Source organism: Patella vulgata, chromosome 7, assembly GCF_932274485.2.
Source record: "Patella vulgata chromosome 7, xgPatVulg1.2, whole genome shotgun sequence".
Classification (NCBI taxonomy): Eukaryota; Metazoa; Mollusca; class Gastropoda; family Patellidae; genus Patella; species Patella vulgata.
In genome coordinates, this window is record NC_065885.2 from 30,564,384 (window position 1) to 30,579,955 (window position 15,572).

The window sequence follows — 15,572 nt, forward strand, 5'->3', positions numbered from 1 at the left end:
CCCATTGTTAACCAATCCCATCTCACAAGTCAATGGTATATCCAAGGAGGGTAAAACCTACGAACAATATATCTAGAAAAATCTGGTTTTAACTGTGACCGCAGATTCAACCAAGAGATTTTCCTAGATATGATCAAAGGAAAGTTAAATTCGCCAAACAATATCTAATATTTTAAATGCAGTAAAATATTTGTCTTGCAAGCCAAATAATCTATATAAAATATTCAACTCCCTGATAACAAAAACATCTGATTATAAAACCAAAGATAACATTTTTTTATTGAATGAAACAAGACAAAAATATGATCAAAGAAATAGTAAATTTTACTAGATGTTAAAATAATAGCACTAACCATGTAATAATGCTTGCAAATAAAATTAAATTAGCTCATGGAAATATAATTTGGCACAGAACTGAAGAAAAGTATATTTACTTCTATCACAAGCAATAAACTATCATAAGTTTCTTTTTCTGTAATATCATTTACATAATATCACCACATAATGTAGCAATTAATGGTTTACTTTTCTGACCAGACTTTCTTCAATGGAATATCTATACATGTATAATACAAGTTCTATTCTATAGCCTTTAATAGTACAGGTGTACTATGAACAAATGTACATGTATAATACAAAGATATTTCTGGCACCATTTAGTTATATTTACACAGCAGAATACATATGGTAATTACATCAGATTTGGTCATCTTTAACTTCACTAATAGACAAGTCACCCAAAACGTTATGCATGTACATGTAGGCCTATGAGCAAGATACAATTGTGCTCAATATAAAGCATGGACTCCAACCATTTAAATGTACCATATATTAGGCAAATTACATCAAGTCCTATTTTTCTTACATGTCTCCATAACCATATTTCAATATCAAAATTAAAAAAAATTATCACTGTTTGTGACGGATTCTCTTGGGTTACAAAGAATAATTAGAATATCCAAACATTAGAATCACAAAATTTGCAAGGTGAAAGACTGTTCACAAAATCTTCTTAGAAATAACCATGGTCACATGTAAAATAAACGATGACACCGATATAGCTAATCATAATGCTCTTAAAAACCTACATTTGTATGTTTTCAAAAGTGGGTTGAGTATATGGTAATACACAAAAACAATTGAACATAACATATTAACAGAAGAAAAAAAATGTTTAGCACATAATTTGTTGCAAATATTTTGTGAAGGTTTATCAGTTTTCTAGTCTCTGTATTTCAATAATAATCACAACTTTTTGGCCTATACAGCTTTTTAATTAGCACTCCATATATTTTCAAAGCTGGAATTAGACTGTCCATGATAATTGTTTATGGTTCTATAAAACGGATCACATTAATCCCATTCTTCTTCATCTCCTCCCCCACCAGTTGCATTAGAACCAGCGTTATTGCCATCAAACCATTCATTTGAATCACCGCCACGTCCACCACCAGATTCATTACGTCGGATATCTTTACCACCAAACCTACCACCAATACGACCACCAGTTGATTCCATGGCACTGGCAGCATAGCTCTCCAACCATGAGGGTACACCTTGACTTGCTTCATACAAAATCCTAACCAAACTTTTTGCCAAGGCAGAATCTGAATCGTGCGAATAGAAGCTGGTTGCTCTGCCAATATTACCACATCTTCCAGTTCGACCAATTCTGTGAACATATTCATCTATAGATTGTGGCAGGTCATAATTTACAACATGTTTAACGCCAGGAATATCCAGACCACGCGCAGCCACATTTGTTGCAACCAAGATCGGAGCTTTACCAGTTTTAAAGTCTAGTAAAGCCTCTTCTCTTTCTCGTTGAAGGCGATCACCATGTATGCTTGTTGTTGGGAATCCTGATTGACTTAGATATGAAGCAAGAAAATCTGCATTTCGCTTTTGTTCTACGAAAACAAGTGTTTTGTCTGTTCCAGCATCATTCAAAATGGAACAAAGTTTTTCTCTCTTTTCGAGTCTATCAATTTCAAAAAATAATTGTTCAACATCTGTATTAGCCCCACCAACTCGACCAACTGTTACAAACAGGTAATCGTTTAAGAAATCTGCTGCCAGTTTCTGAATTTCTTCAGGGAATGTAGCACTAAACATAAGAGTTTGCCTCTCAGTTTTAGAAGGCATACCCATTGTTTCAACTAACTTTCTAATGTCTGGTTCGAAACCCATGTCTAACATTCTGTCGGCTTCATCAAGAATTAAGAATTTACATTTGGCAAGACTTATTTTCCCCTTATTAATAGTGTCTAAGAGTCTACCTGGTGTACCTACAACAAAATGTGCACCTTGTTCAACTTGTCTAAACTGATGCCCAACTGATGTGCCACCATACAACACAACTGCCCTCAAATCTGTACCATGTGCGAATTTTCTAGCATCTTTCCATATCTGATCAGCAAGTTCTCTGGTTGGTGCAACAGTAATAGCTTGTGGTGTTTGTATTTCGGAGAACTGACTTGATTGTAAGCCTTCTTTCATCATACAGGTTATCACCGGTAAAACAAAGGCTGCAGTTTTTCCTGAACCAGTTTGAGCACAGGCCATAAGATCCCGACCTGCCATAATAATTGGAATGGCATATTTCTGAACTGGTGTTGGTTTATCATAATTAGCTTTCCTAACATTTCTAAGAAAAGTGTCTCTTAAACCTGCTTCATCAAAATTGCTAATAAATGATACTGGTGACCGTCCCGATACTTCGACTGGAATGGAATCGTACTTGTCAAAATTAATACCCTTTTCAATGCTCTTAAACATTTCCGCTTCATCATTACTTGGCTCTGGTGGAACATAAATTTCTCTCTTCTCTCCATCTTTTGTTTCTGCATTTGGACATTCTCTCGACATGTGACCTTCTTCACCACATTTAAAACATCCAGAGTTTTTATGACCACCACCACCAAAACCACTGCTGTTTCCTCCACTCTTGGCAGCACCCCCAAATCCGCCACCATCACCAAATCCCCCACTTTTTGTGCCACCATCACCACCGCCAAATCCCCCAGAGCTTCTTCCACCACCACCACCAAATCCCCCAGAGCTTCTGCCACCATCACCTGCAGCACTTGGGCATTCTCTTGACATATGACCTTCTTCCCCACATTTAAAACAGCCTTTTCCTCTTGACTGACCACCTGCACTTGGACATTCTCTTGACATATGACCTTCCTCTCCACATTTAAAACAGCCTTTTCCTCTTGATTGGCCACCTGCACTTGGGCATTCTCTCGACATGTGACCCTCTTCGCCACACTTGAAACATCCAGAACCACCTCCACTTCTGCCATTCGTGGATCCAAAACCTTTAGAACCACCGCCAAAGTTTCCTCCAAAACCACCACTTTTCTGGAAACCGGAATTTTCGTCTGCGTTGCCAAAACCATTTGAAGTCGGTTTGCTTCCAAATCCACTTTCATTTCGTGACTTTCCAAAACCGTTTGACAAGCCACCTGGTTTGGATGTGTTATAATTGTTGTTTTCGCTATTTATCTCTTGTAGAACACCACGACCAAATCCTCTACCAAATCCTTTAGTCTGCTTAGACATCGTTGTGGCATTCCCGGAGGGTGTCTCGTCCAAATCTGCCATGTTTTTTAGCCCACGTGTTTTCTTCTCAGTTACTTTATGAGGACTGATTCCCCCAGAACATTCGCACAATACTGGATCTTCAATGAGTTACTTTCTATTTTTCACTCGGCAACCGGCTGCAGATTTCACTCGGCCAACTTCGGTTACTCCTCTACACCAAACCATGTTTCCAAACAGAATTATCTTTCCGTGACCCGCAAATTATATTTTTAACTGGTTTGCTTTTGGCGCAATATTCTGATGTTTAGGCTAACACTGTTTTTAACGGCGTCAGCTTCTTATATTTATTGGGCTACAAACACTAAACAGTTGTCTTTTATTTTCTGAGGAGATTTTCTGACCTGGGTAATGTAAATGAAGTTTGTTACTTTATAGTAGGCTAGTATTTGACTAAAACTGCATAAATCAAATCTTAATCATAGATGTACCGATTGTAAATAATATTTTTTGCTGACAAAGTCTTTTCTAACTTTTGGGGTAAGACTACTAAGTAGCCTACATTGAAATTAGTGCTAGTACAGTAGAAGTGGTCTTGGCGTCGGGTAATCGATATGAAAACAAGTCTACATTATAATTAGGCCTAGATATCTACCTAGTCCGACTTCATTTCAAGCATTTTATTTATACCCCTTAAGTTGTAGTAGTGACAGTTTAACTACAAGTAAGTGCAACCAACAGGGGGTCACAGTATCGTGACTCGTGGACTTGTCAGGAGTATAACTTGAGCCTGAGAATGATCAATGAGATACACACAAATGGATAAGTCTGATAATCAGTTAATAAATCAGATGTAACTTGTAAATAAAGGCACTGTATGACAGTGTATGTAGGCCTACATATGATATATATTCTAAATACTAATAAATAGGCCTAGTAGTATTGTTTTATTAATATTACCTATTTATTAATTAATAGGGTTTCAGGTCAAACTCAAAGTTTCAAATGATCAAAACGCTCTATATACCAGTCAATGCGTGGGATGGCACCAAAATAAGTGCTTTTCTGTCATATTTGAGTGACGTCATGAGTCATAAGCGGTATTTTCCCTTCAGAATCGCTATACTGGCTAGGCTCTATATAGTACCAATTTTAAAACTGAATGAAATCCGCACGTTATTGTCAGCTAAGATTTATTAAAATCATAATTATATATTATAGATCTAATTTCAAATATTATACTTAACTAATAGAATCAATTAAGCTTTTACTATCTAATATGGTCGAAGCTCAGGTCCTAAAAACGCCTTTAATTTATGGTTTCTGTTATTCTTAAATAGATATTGTTAGGGACCTCATGCTGGAGGTTCGGTCGCATGATCATTTAATGTTCGAATTCTATACAAAATTGTAAAGTCTGAAGTTAGTATCAATGTAATTTGCTTATCTGGTCAACAAAGGTCCATTTACATTGATTTTGATGGAAAATTAGATCTGAATTACATATTACATATTTAAAGTTTATATTTCTTGATTATAAAGGTAGAATTTGAAATTATTTTTTCAGTGTTTTAAATGGGTTGGTTTTTTTTTTTGATGGCTTTGACCATTAAATTGAAAAAAATCAATGAAATGGACCTTTGTTGTGGTGTGGATAGGCTTGGGTGTAGGGGTGCCGGGAGCCCAAGTAGTGTCGTTAAAAAAGTATTAACATTAGTGTTACTTTACTCTTATTTTATGAAAGTTTTTTTCGCAAGTTGATTTCCTTTATTTTTTTAATGTAGAATGGTAATGAACTGCTTTTTTCCTTTTCTTTGCTTTATTTGTTCCGTTTGAATTTGATTTATCTGTTTAGTTTTTGATTGTTTAATTATTGTTTTTGTTAATTAAGTTGATTCTTTTAAACTTTGTTTTTATTTTTATACGTCCGTCGTCCACAATTTCTTGTGAACGCTCTAGAGACTAAAGTTAATATCTGATATTTACTGCCAGAGTTATAGCCCTTGATCACTTTGATAAATCTTGTGAACGCTCTAGAGGCTAAAGTTAATATCCAATGGACTCCAAATTGTTACACAGTGTGTAAGGTCATGAGACGAAGAAGCCTAATGATTTCCAGCGATATCCGATAATTACTACCAGAGTTATGGCCCTTGATCACTTTGAAAAATCTTGTGAACACTCTAGAGGCTAAATTTAAAATCCAATTGACTTTAAATTTATACACAGTGTTTAAGGTCATGAGACAAGACGCCTATTGATTTTCAGCGAGATCTGATGATTACTGCAAGAGTTATGGCATTGATATGTGAGAGACATCAGTTTAAAGTCGATTCTGGTTATTATAATCTAATGTATGAACTTTGTGTTGATTTTACCAGCCTGTAATTGTGGTATCATAATTAATTGTGATTTTAACATTTTTTTTAGTTAACTATATTAAATGAATTCCAAATGTACGTGTTGGCGAGGGGGTACATTAATAATTATATGTTTTTGTAGTACATGTTCCTTGTTTTATAATAAAACTACGCCCTTTCATTTTTCAGAAGAAAAGTATAGAAAATATTTCCAATTATCTATCTTGAGGTAAATCAGTTTATTATTTTCATTAACAGTTCTTATTTTTGTAAATTTTTATGTAAATCAACTACTTGTCATTGGAGTGCATCTCAAAATTCACTTTCCTTATCTACATAAAGTTTATGTAATAAGTTATAGTGTGTAAATTTGAAGTAAGTTCATATGTTTTTTTATTAATTATTTACAGATCACAGAGATTGAATGCTGCAGGTCTTGTGTTTAGTGTATAGACTAATTGGTGGATGTTATTAACATTAACCTTTTAGCAAAGGTTAGCTTGATGATGTTACTGACTTTGCAGTGTAGTGGAAGATGTTAACCTAACTTTGGTAGACAACAAGCCTAACCCTGAAGTCAACGATGTACAATATGTCAGTGTCACTGTTCCACTACCAAACGTAACGCGAATATAAACAATACTTACGGGTACATGTATTTACTTTGATTGAAATGAGGTCAACTTAAAAATTTGTGTAGATGTGTTATTTGTTGTAACAGTTATATCCATAAAAGTTATATCCATAAAATGTAAATTGTATTTTCTCTATATTAGTATAACAGATTAAACGAAATAAGATTATTTCACTCATGACTCGTAGTCACCCACCATCGTAGAAGTGTCAACATATCGAGAACACGCATTCATGAACCATGATTAGTTGGGACAAATTAATAATGAGGAATACTGTTTTCAAAGGCCTTAAGACAGGAAAGTGGTTATTGGTCACAACATTCATGTGTCACTGCAGGGGAGGGGGTGGAGTCAAATGATAATGCATTCGTGTTGGATAATAAGGTCTGTCATTTAGTGAAGAGGCTTAGCTTCGTTTCCAAGAGTAGGGTCGACTGCATTCCCACTGTTAAGATTTCGAGAAACAGGGCCCAGATTCTCACATCAGATACTTGAACCACAGAAAAGGTTACCTTTCAGAAAATTGGCTCTGTAGCCTAAAACTGAATCACCTATATCTCGGTTCAGAGCAAAGCAATCTGACTGAAATTTCAGCATTTTCTGTTTCTATTATTTATTGTTGAACTATTATAGCGAGAACTGTCAGCTCTTATCTAATCTTACCCAATGGCGCCAATGCCCCTTTAAAATGCCCCTTATAAATCTAGTTTAAAATCCAAATATTTGTCTAAACTTTAGACAGACCTTATGATCTACTAGTATTCTCCAGTTGGTCAATTTCACTGCAAGTCAGTCAAAACGGCCAAACATGACTGGCGAAAATAAGGTTGGAAGTACCTTCAAAACAAACCATGGCACTTGAATCAATGACAGACCTTATGATCTAAAGCATACATCAGACCACTCAACCACACAACTGGTAAAGACTTTAGACAAATATTTGGATTTTAAATTAGAAACAAAACCATACTGTTGAAGATGTAATTGAGACAAGACATTAGACTAGCACTTATATTTATTAGCAAAAAAAAGCCAACAATTTGATTGGTTTTAGTGCTTAGCCAATCAAAATTGAAATTTCTACTAAAATTTGGATTTGATCTTAGTTAAAATTTCCCTACTTTTAAGTTCTGGTAAAATGTCCTTATGTGTCGGAAGTTCTGATTTGTCGACTAAACGAAAGCGACCAGACTGTCCACCGTTGGCTTTGAGAAATGCGACAATTTTGATCGGTGACATACTTTGCGTTACAATGGTGTACATCTGATTTCTAGTGGAATGATTTATAAAGCGAACTGGAACGGGGAGGTTATACAGTAAGCCGTTAATCTGGCGTGTGATATGATGAGGGAAAGCAGGTCCAAACAGTAGATCTTTTAGCATTTTAACTTTAATGAATTCGTCTAGTCGTGCCTGGGCAGCTTTTAAAATAAATCTATCAGCATGACGGTAATGTGGTTTTCTAGGATATTTCTTCTTAGCCTGTGAATCTGTTACTTCTTCCTTCATTTCAACATCTGTGTCACTGGTCTCAGTTTCTGAATCAGTTCCCTCAGCTGTAGTAGCTGTAACGTTTTCTCCTGCATCCTCGGCAGCTTTCTTCAACACCTCCGCTTCTTTAAGCAACGTATCAAAACTGACAGATTCTATCGCTTGATCAGGTTTAGTGTAAGCAGAAACCTGGAATGAAAAACGATTTACTAAGACATGATATCTAGGTTAACTTTAAATAATGGCATTCATCAATTAAAGGTCAAATCTGTGCCTAGCCAGGAAGGCATTTTTATGTGCAATACAAGAGCAGAACGAAAACCAAGGTGGCTCAGTACATGAGGTGCCAGCTCTGTGGATAAGCCATCGGCTCAGGGGTTAAGCCACCAGCTCAGTTGGTAAGACAATGTCTCAGTGGGTAAAGACCCACCTCTGTGGGTAAACCGCTGGCTCGGTGGGTTCTGACTCGGTGTGTAGGACACTGGCTCATTGATAAGAATCTGTTTTTAATCTGGCCAATGAAGTTCCTCAGGTTTTTCCAGCCTTTTTTCGTCTTGTTGCAAGGGCAAGATGGACTGGACAAGAAAAAAGGTCCCTTGTATAGCCATTGGCAGCATGTTGACGGAACGGGAAAAAAATGCACGATACTGGACATGAGATTCTACTCCTTGTCACATACAAGCTTGGCTCAAATTGATTCAAGGACATATCTTATGATCTAAAGGGCATGCATTAGACCACTAGACCAGCCCACCCATATATCAATCTTCTGGTGTTGTCACAGGATAACCCTGCTCAAGGGACAGGAACGTTGCTTCAGTGAAAGGGTGTAGAAATGCAATGCTTGGCTAAATTGGTTTTTATACGCCCACACTGAAATGTGGACGTATATTGCCGTCGCCCCCGTCCGTCCGTCTGTCGGTACGTCCGTCGGTCCGTCCGTCCATCGTCCACAATTTCTTGTGAACGCTCTAACGCCAAAAGTTATCATCCAATTGTTTTAAAATTGATATATGTTGTTTTCATTAGTGAGATGAAGAAGCCTATTTAATTTCAATAACTTCTGTTTATTACGTCTAGAGTTATGGCCCTTGTTTCACTTTGTTGAACCTTGTGAACGCTCTAATGCCAAAAGTTAACATACGATCTTTGTGAAATTTATATGCAATATTTATGTTAGTGAAACGAAGAAGCCTATTGAATTTCAGCAATTTCCGTTAATCATCTAGAGTTATGGCCCTTGTTTCACTTTGTTGAATCTTGTGAATGCTCTAATGACAACAGTTATCATCCGATCTGTTTGAAATTGATATGCATGATTTAAATTAGTGAAACGAAGAATCCTATTGAAGTTCAGCAATTTCCTTTAATTACGCCATGAGTTATGGCCCTTGTTTCACTTTGTTGTACCTTGTGGTTGCTTTAACGACAAAAGTTATTATACGATCTGTATGAAATTTAAAGGTATCGTTTAAATTAGTAAAACGAACAAGCCTATTGAGTTTCAGCAAATTTCCGTTAATTACATCTAGAGTTATGGCCCTTGTTTCACATTGTTGAATCTTGTGAACGCTTGAACGACAAAAGTTATCACCCAATCTGTATGAAATTCATATGCATCATTTAAATTAGTGAAATGAAGAAGCCTATTGAATGTCAGCAATTTCTGTCAATTACTTCTAGAGTTATGGCCCTTGTTCTACTTTGTTGAATCTTGTGAACGTTCGAACGACAAAAGTTATCATCCGATCTGTATGAAATTGATATGTATTATTTGAATTAGTAAAACGAAAAAGTCTGTCGAATTTCAATAATTTCTGTAGATTACTTCCTGAGTTACAGCCCTTATTTTAGTTTTTAGAACCTTGTGAACCCTCAAACGACGAAAATTATAATGTCATCTGTATGAAGTTGTCTATTAAATGCCCCCTAATTACCTACAAAAGAACAAATATACAACAACTCTTGTCGACCGCTCGGACGATTTAGCTGCTGTGGGCGTATGTTTAGTTGCCTGGCAACCTATCTTTATATAATGTAGGCCCTATTTAGCTCAGGAATCCATAGCCCTAAAGCTAATTCAAGTATTCAATAGAATAACTTACCTCTATGACTGGTTGTGTTTCGTAGAGCTTAAACAAGATATCAGCTGCTGCAAAATTTCTAGAGCCTATCTTACTAAGAGACACTGCAGGTTCGGTTCCAACATCTTCCTTCTGTATCTTCATCTGACATCTTAAAGTAAAAAAAGAGAGAAATGGGGATTAACACTCACACAAAACAAACCAACATTTTTGGACTGACACCCAGGAGGTTTGACTCAATGAAAGATCTTATGAGCTTGGACCACTCAACCACCCCTAAAAACAAAAGAAGAGTAACAAGCAAACTGAACATTTCAAAATTTTGATCAATGGGACAAGACTAGATCTTAAAGCTACAATTTCATATTTGTTAAGTTATATTTTTAAAATTTATTAAAATAAAGCCTTAAAATAGATGGTATCCATACACAGTCCTACCTTGTTAAAGAATAATCCTATTAATCCTATAATTCACTATTGCCAGCTGCGAAATTGGCAAAATTATCATTTTCGAATTCCAACATTTGAAGATAGCTAATGCATGGAGGCAATAGGAAAACAAGGGAGGTAATTGTGTTATTATTTCCTGTGTCAATGATTTTTAAGGGTGGGAAATAATGCCCATAGTCGTATAATAGTGAGTTGATAACCTATTGAGCAAAAGACATAGAAATAATTATGTTTTGACTTTCATAGAAAATATGAAATTCTGGCTTGAAGGCTAAGGCCAGGAAACACAGCCTAAGTCTTACAGTTAAGGCCGGAAGACGCAAGACTACAGTAGGTCTTAAGAGATTCAAGACTAGGTCTTAAGAGACACAAGACTAGGCCTTACAGTTGAGGCCAGAAGATACAAGACTAAGCCTTACAGTTGAGACCGGAAGACACAAGACTAGGCCTTAAGATTATGGCCGGGAGACCAGACTAGGCCTTAAGGCAACTTACCTGAATACACGATCATCATTGTCAAAAAACTCCCATTCCAACAACATATTGTTGACAAAACATGAATGTTGTAAAATATAGAAACCTTGAACTTTACGATCTACTATCCAACTGACGTCCTCAAAGACAACGATATCCTTGGCTGGTAGTGTTGATATAGGTTTTCGGGTCCATTGTAAGCGATGAAGATTCGAACAGTTATCTTCCAAAATGCAGTTGCCCTTGACACGAAAGTCGATAACATCTGTTGCTGCTTGGTCGTGTGGTTGAAGTTTACTGTGTTGGGGGAGGATGAACTCGGGGTCACAGTTCGTGAAACCTATCGGGCTTTAGAGTAAGCGTCTGCTTGGGCATCTGTTCGGTTCTCTGCTTCACCAATCATGATGAGATGACCAGCTAGATAGAGGTTACAGAAAATTTTCTCCTTTTCTATTTCTGTGTTCATGCTACGACGGTATAGACAAATGGGCGTCAATTTTACATCGTTGAAAATTCCATCCAAGACAGTAATGATGGATGCAGGATGCGTGGCACTGCTAAGTTCGTTCATTTTGACAAACTGTTCACGGAGATCAAATGCCCTAGGATTTGGTGCTGCCTTTACCAAAGTGCTCTGAACCTGTGCTTCTGCTTCTGTTATGACAGACTGTTCGACACCATCTAAGATGTTGCCATGTTCAACATTCATGGTGGTCAGTCGTTCAACCACCATATTATAACACAATGACTTAGCAGTTTTTTTGGAAACTGAAACACCTGCACCTTGTAGTATGTTGTCAATAAAGTACATTCCCTTATGATAAACTTTCCCTGATTCAGCTTTACAACTCTCTACATCATATCGACAACGGACTCGACATTTAGCCACAGAGGCCGCCAACTCCATTTTGCTGACTGAATTGGTTGAAGCATATTTAGGATTGGTTAGAATATCTTGGATCTGTTTCAAAATAGATGGTGGGGGTAACTCTGCAATTGTTTCTTTCTCCATCTTAGCAACGGTCGAGTTAAAATTCTCCAGTTTCTCCTTGATAACTTTTGGGGTCATATCATCCTGGTTCAAAATTTCAGTGACAGGAAGGGTACGATAAAGTTCCACCGCCTTCTTGAAACATGACAGTTTGATTTCTTTCTTGTTGATGCCGATAGCTCTGGCTAGGAACACACCACCCAGATTAAGTCGGCCAGTGAAAAAGGATCCGTTCTTTCCTTGTACCATGCCATCGATCAAAAAATCTGGTCAAATTCCAACTTTACAACTCATCAGAGAATTCTCAAACAACTAAAATGAAATAAAATAGGATTTAATGGGAAAGAGAGGAAAATGGGCTTTATTGTTCACTCGACACTAGGTCATTTCGGGACTAACATATAGTTCATTTTATTTCATTAGGGGTCTTTAGCAGTGGAAGGAAACCCTGAGGACATGGAGAAAACGCACGAGGTTGAACAGACGACCCTACTCCTTGTCACGTACAAGCGGGTAATGACGCATTAACGCTTCGACCACCCAAACTCGCCCAACTGGTCTTATGTAGATGGGCAAATAAAAGAATTTTATACGTAATACATGCTTGAATAAAAATAAAAATAAAAATAAAGCAGAATCTGTGTTTTTAATGAGATTATTGTGAAAAATATTAAACATGCATTATGCAAGAGCTAAACCTGTCAATTTCAGGTCTTTCTTTAGGCCTGAAATCTTATCTAAATTATTAATTAGACATTAATTAACTTATCCAGACCATAATAAACTCCCGATGTCAAGGCTAGCCTTCGATGTCGACTGGATTACAATTCTATATGCTGCTATCGCTCATTGATAATTAAATCACAACAATTAACAATCGAGACTATTAGTTTCGAGGCTAGGCGAAACTTTCATCCGCTTAGTTTTCGGTTCATAGTGGACCAATTTGACTGACATTTTCAGCAAATTCCCTTTACATTATGTAGTTTTTAACTATTATAGTGAGAACTGCTAACTCGTTATCTTATCTCCATCTCCCATAATGTATCTTTAATAAATAAAACCTCACCATAATTTCATTGATTACTTTTTTTTCACTTCGTAAAAACATTGAAAGTCGTCGAATTTTTTCTGCTAGCGGCAATTTTGTGGCATCGATTGGTTCTGGGTTGGGTGTTTTGTGTACAGCGGCAGCAGGCAGACCTTTGTTATCAATGGGGCGTGTCTGGCAGCCTGGTAATGTTTCCCATTTCTTCTCTGTAAATAAACCATTAAAAAATGTAGTTTGTTAAAGCTGCATTTAGTAACTGTATTGAATAAACCATGACTAATATACCGGTGTATTAAATACAAGTTTTTTCACAGTTCATTTCTGACGACGTCTTGAAAAGTGTTCTCTTGTATTTATCAAGCCACAAACAAAATAAACTTCTAAATAACTTGTATTCTGAATATTGTTTAGTGCCCAGGTTCACTTTGCTCATTTCTGTTGATCAGCGGCTGGGGAGGGGGGGGGGGAATAGGTTTTACATTTAGATTCAGAACGAACATGATTCTTCTACAGCCATCCTTTTTACAGTGGTTACAACTTAAACATACAGGTTTCAAGTTTAACTGACTACCATGACTAGAGAATAGAATAACGTGATTTATCAACGAATTAACAGAATTTTAAAACAAAATTAAAAGCTTTTGAGCAGTAGTACAGGTAAAAATTATGTGTGTCAAAAAGATAAGCACCACCGTTTAAAATGAGGTCTGTTTGATATTTAACCATCAACAATAAATTCAGATGGTTTTTATTTGGAACCATGTAATATCCATCACAAAATACTTCCAGCATAAGTCTTGCCACTCCAAGAAGAATAGTATCAGGTTCCTTTGGTACCATGGTACTAATCAAACAAGAGGTGTTGAGGACGTGATCCAAGTGAGAGAGGGGGGGGGGGGTTGGATGGCTGAATGGTTAGCTGTATCATAAAGTCTGTCATTGAGTCAACTGGCGTGGTTTCGAATCCCCGGTTGTACGTGACAAGGAGTAGGGTCGACTGTCCAACCTCGTGGGTTTCCTCCAGGTCCTCCGGTTTCCTCCCACAGCTAAAGATCCCTACGCGCAAGCGAATTATGGAAATAAAATTGAACCATATGTTAGTCGAGTGGACGTTAAACCCCATTTCTCTCTCTCTCTCCAAGTGAGAGAGGGATACACATGACGATGGTTATCACTACTCTTGTCTGTAATCCTCATCCTTTTCCTGACCAGATCATCTAATGGACTCCTATATTTTTCGAAATCCTCAATTAAAAAATATCTATTACTTAAATGACCAAATATTCCTGTCTTGTTTTACTTTAAGGTGGTCCTTAACCTTTTGTCAGTTGTATTTATTTTTATAACTTACTTGCACCACCGGCACTGTTTGCGGGAGTTCCAACACCTCCTATAGAATTCAACTCATTGTTAAAAATATAATTTGCGGGTCACGGAAAGATAACTCTGTTTGGAAACATGGTTTGGTGTAGAGGAGTAACCGAAGTTGGCCGAGTGAAATCTGCAGCCGGTTGCCGAGTGAAAAATAGAAAGTAACTCATTGAAGATCCAGTATTGTGCAGAACATTCCCGCGTCTGTATAAAATGTTGTACTTGATTGTTACTCACACAAAGCGGTTTGTAACGGATATCTACGTGATTCTATATTTAGCTATATGACGCATCTGTCAGAATGACACTTGCATGTCAATAATTTTGGCAGTGTTTGTTTTTATCGGGTCAATTTTATCTAGCATGTTTTGTTATGATAAACGAAGGGGCGTAGATTTATATCCGTTTACATAATAATTATATGGAGGAATTGAATATGAGGGTATTAATTATTGTAGCACAAATCAGAAATTGACTTGATATTTGACATAGACTATGAATCATGACCATGATAAGACTAAGAAAGATATAACACTATGTATTTGACTAATTATCCGGAATATACATGTATATACGTTCTTTCATCAACTTAAGTTTTTAACATTGCTCCTAATAACACACGCATATCTTGATGCGCAATACCAAACTATGGAAATGTTTATTATTGCTATTATCCCCCGAATTATTAATTGTTATTTTGTGGAGCGCCTATAAATATCCAGAATCTTTAACTTTTTCAGCAGTGAACATTCGCAAGGCCGCTACAATCACTGATAAGGATGACATCAATGCGACTTAATGAGTCTCAAATATTAACTTTTTTCCAACGACAAATTAAATTCTAAAACATTTTTTGATGTATTAGAAAAATAAATAAAGACGTTTGACGTATATGTATGTAGGTAAAAATTATTTCCTATTTAGTGTAAATGGGTACTAAAATGACTAAAAGGCAGCATTCTGCCCGAAGCAGTAACGTCTTATGTAAACAATGCTCGGGCCATTCAGCCAATGAATGACGCAGGGTGCTGTGACGGCAGGTGTTGAAGGCAGTCATCTTTTACAGAGATATTAGAAGAAGACTTCCGTAATTCTCTGAGATACAGATTGTAACTTTTT

At 36.6% G+C, this 15,572-nt stretch overlaps 2 protein-coding genes and 1 long non-coding RNA gene across 7 annotated transcripts; 1 reads left to right on the forward strand and 2 right to left on the reverse strand.

Annotated features, from left to right (window-relative positions):
• Window positions 1-252: 252 nt before the first annotated feature.
• LOC126826875 (probable ATP-dependent RNA helicase vasa-like) lies at window positions 253-3,666 on the reverse strand. The gene has a single exon (XM_050555972.2). It carries the CDS (start codon window positions 3,607-3,609, stop codon window positions 1,354-1,356), a length of 2,256 nt encoding a protein of 751 aa, XP_050411929.1. The 5' UTR covers window positions 3,610-3,666; the 3' UTR covers window positions 253-1,353.
• A 3-nt stretch (window positions 3,667-3,669) lies between these two features.
• On the forward strand, window positions 3,670-6,662 carry LOC126826900 (uncharacterized). 2 transcript variants are annotated; one of them, XR_008788713.1, is made up of 3 exons: window positions 3,670-3,954; window positions 6,096-6,135; window positions 6,317-6,662. It is a non-coding gene; the product is annotated as an uncharacterized LOC126826900 (long non-coding RNA). The 2 variants fall into 2 exon arrangements; XR_007682453.1 differs by lacking the exon at window positions 3,670-3,954 and having other exon boundaries at window positions 4,281-6,135.
• An 876-nt stretch (window positions 6,663-7,538) lies between these two features.
• On the reverse strand, window positions 7,539-14,640 carry LOC126826899 (uncharacterized). Of its 4 annotated transcripts, none has more exons than XR_007682450.1 (5): window positions 14,434-14,640; window positions 13,101-13,288; window positions 11,062-12,343; window positions 10,138-10,267; window positions 7,539-8,221 (listed from the first exon to the last, which is right to left on the reverse strand). XR_007682450.1 is itself a non-coding variant. In XM_056102132.1 (3 exons), the coding sequence occupies exons 1-3, from the start codon at window positions 11,106-11,108 to the stop codon at window positions 7,625-7,627; spliced, it is 774 nt and encodes a 257-aa protein (XP_055958107.1). In that variant the 5' UTR covers window positions 11,109-11,381; the 3' UTR covers window positions 7,539-7,624. The 4 variants fall into 4 exon arrangements, 1 of the variants encoding a protein (XP_055958107.1); XR_007682451.2 differs by lacking the exon at window positions 14,434-14,640 and adding an exon at window positions 14,174-14,422; XR_007682452.2 differs by lacking the exon at window positions 14,434-14,640 and adding an exon at window positions 13,772-14,008.
• Window positions 14,641-15,572: the final 932 nt, after the last annotated feature.

What these genes read in the sequence shown, in the direction of transcription:
- LOC126826875 (XM_050555972.2), bottom strand. Translation starts at nt 3,609, where the DNA reads ATGGCAGATTTGGACGAGACACCCTCCGGGAATGCCACAACGATGTCT.
- LOC126826899 (XM_056102132.1), bottom strand. Translation starts at nt 11,108, where the DNA reads ATGTTGTTGGAATGGGAGTTTTTTGACAATGATGATCGTGTATTCAG. An exon ending in AATGATGATCGTGTATTCAG is followed by an intron (nt 10,268 to 11,061) that starts GTAAGTTGCCTT and finishes TTTTACTTTAAG; the next exon opens with ATGTCAGATGAAGATACAGA. An exon ending in AAACACAACCAGTCATAGAG is followed by an intron (nt 8,222 to 10,137) that starts GTAAGTTATTCT and finishes TTTTCATTCCAG; the next exon opens with GTTTCTGCTTACACTAAACC.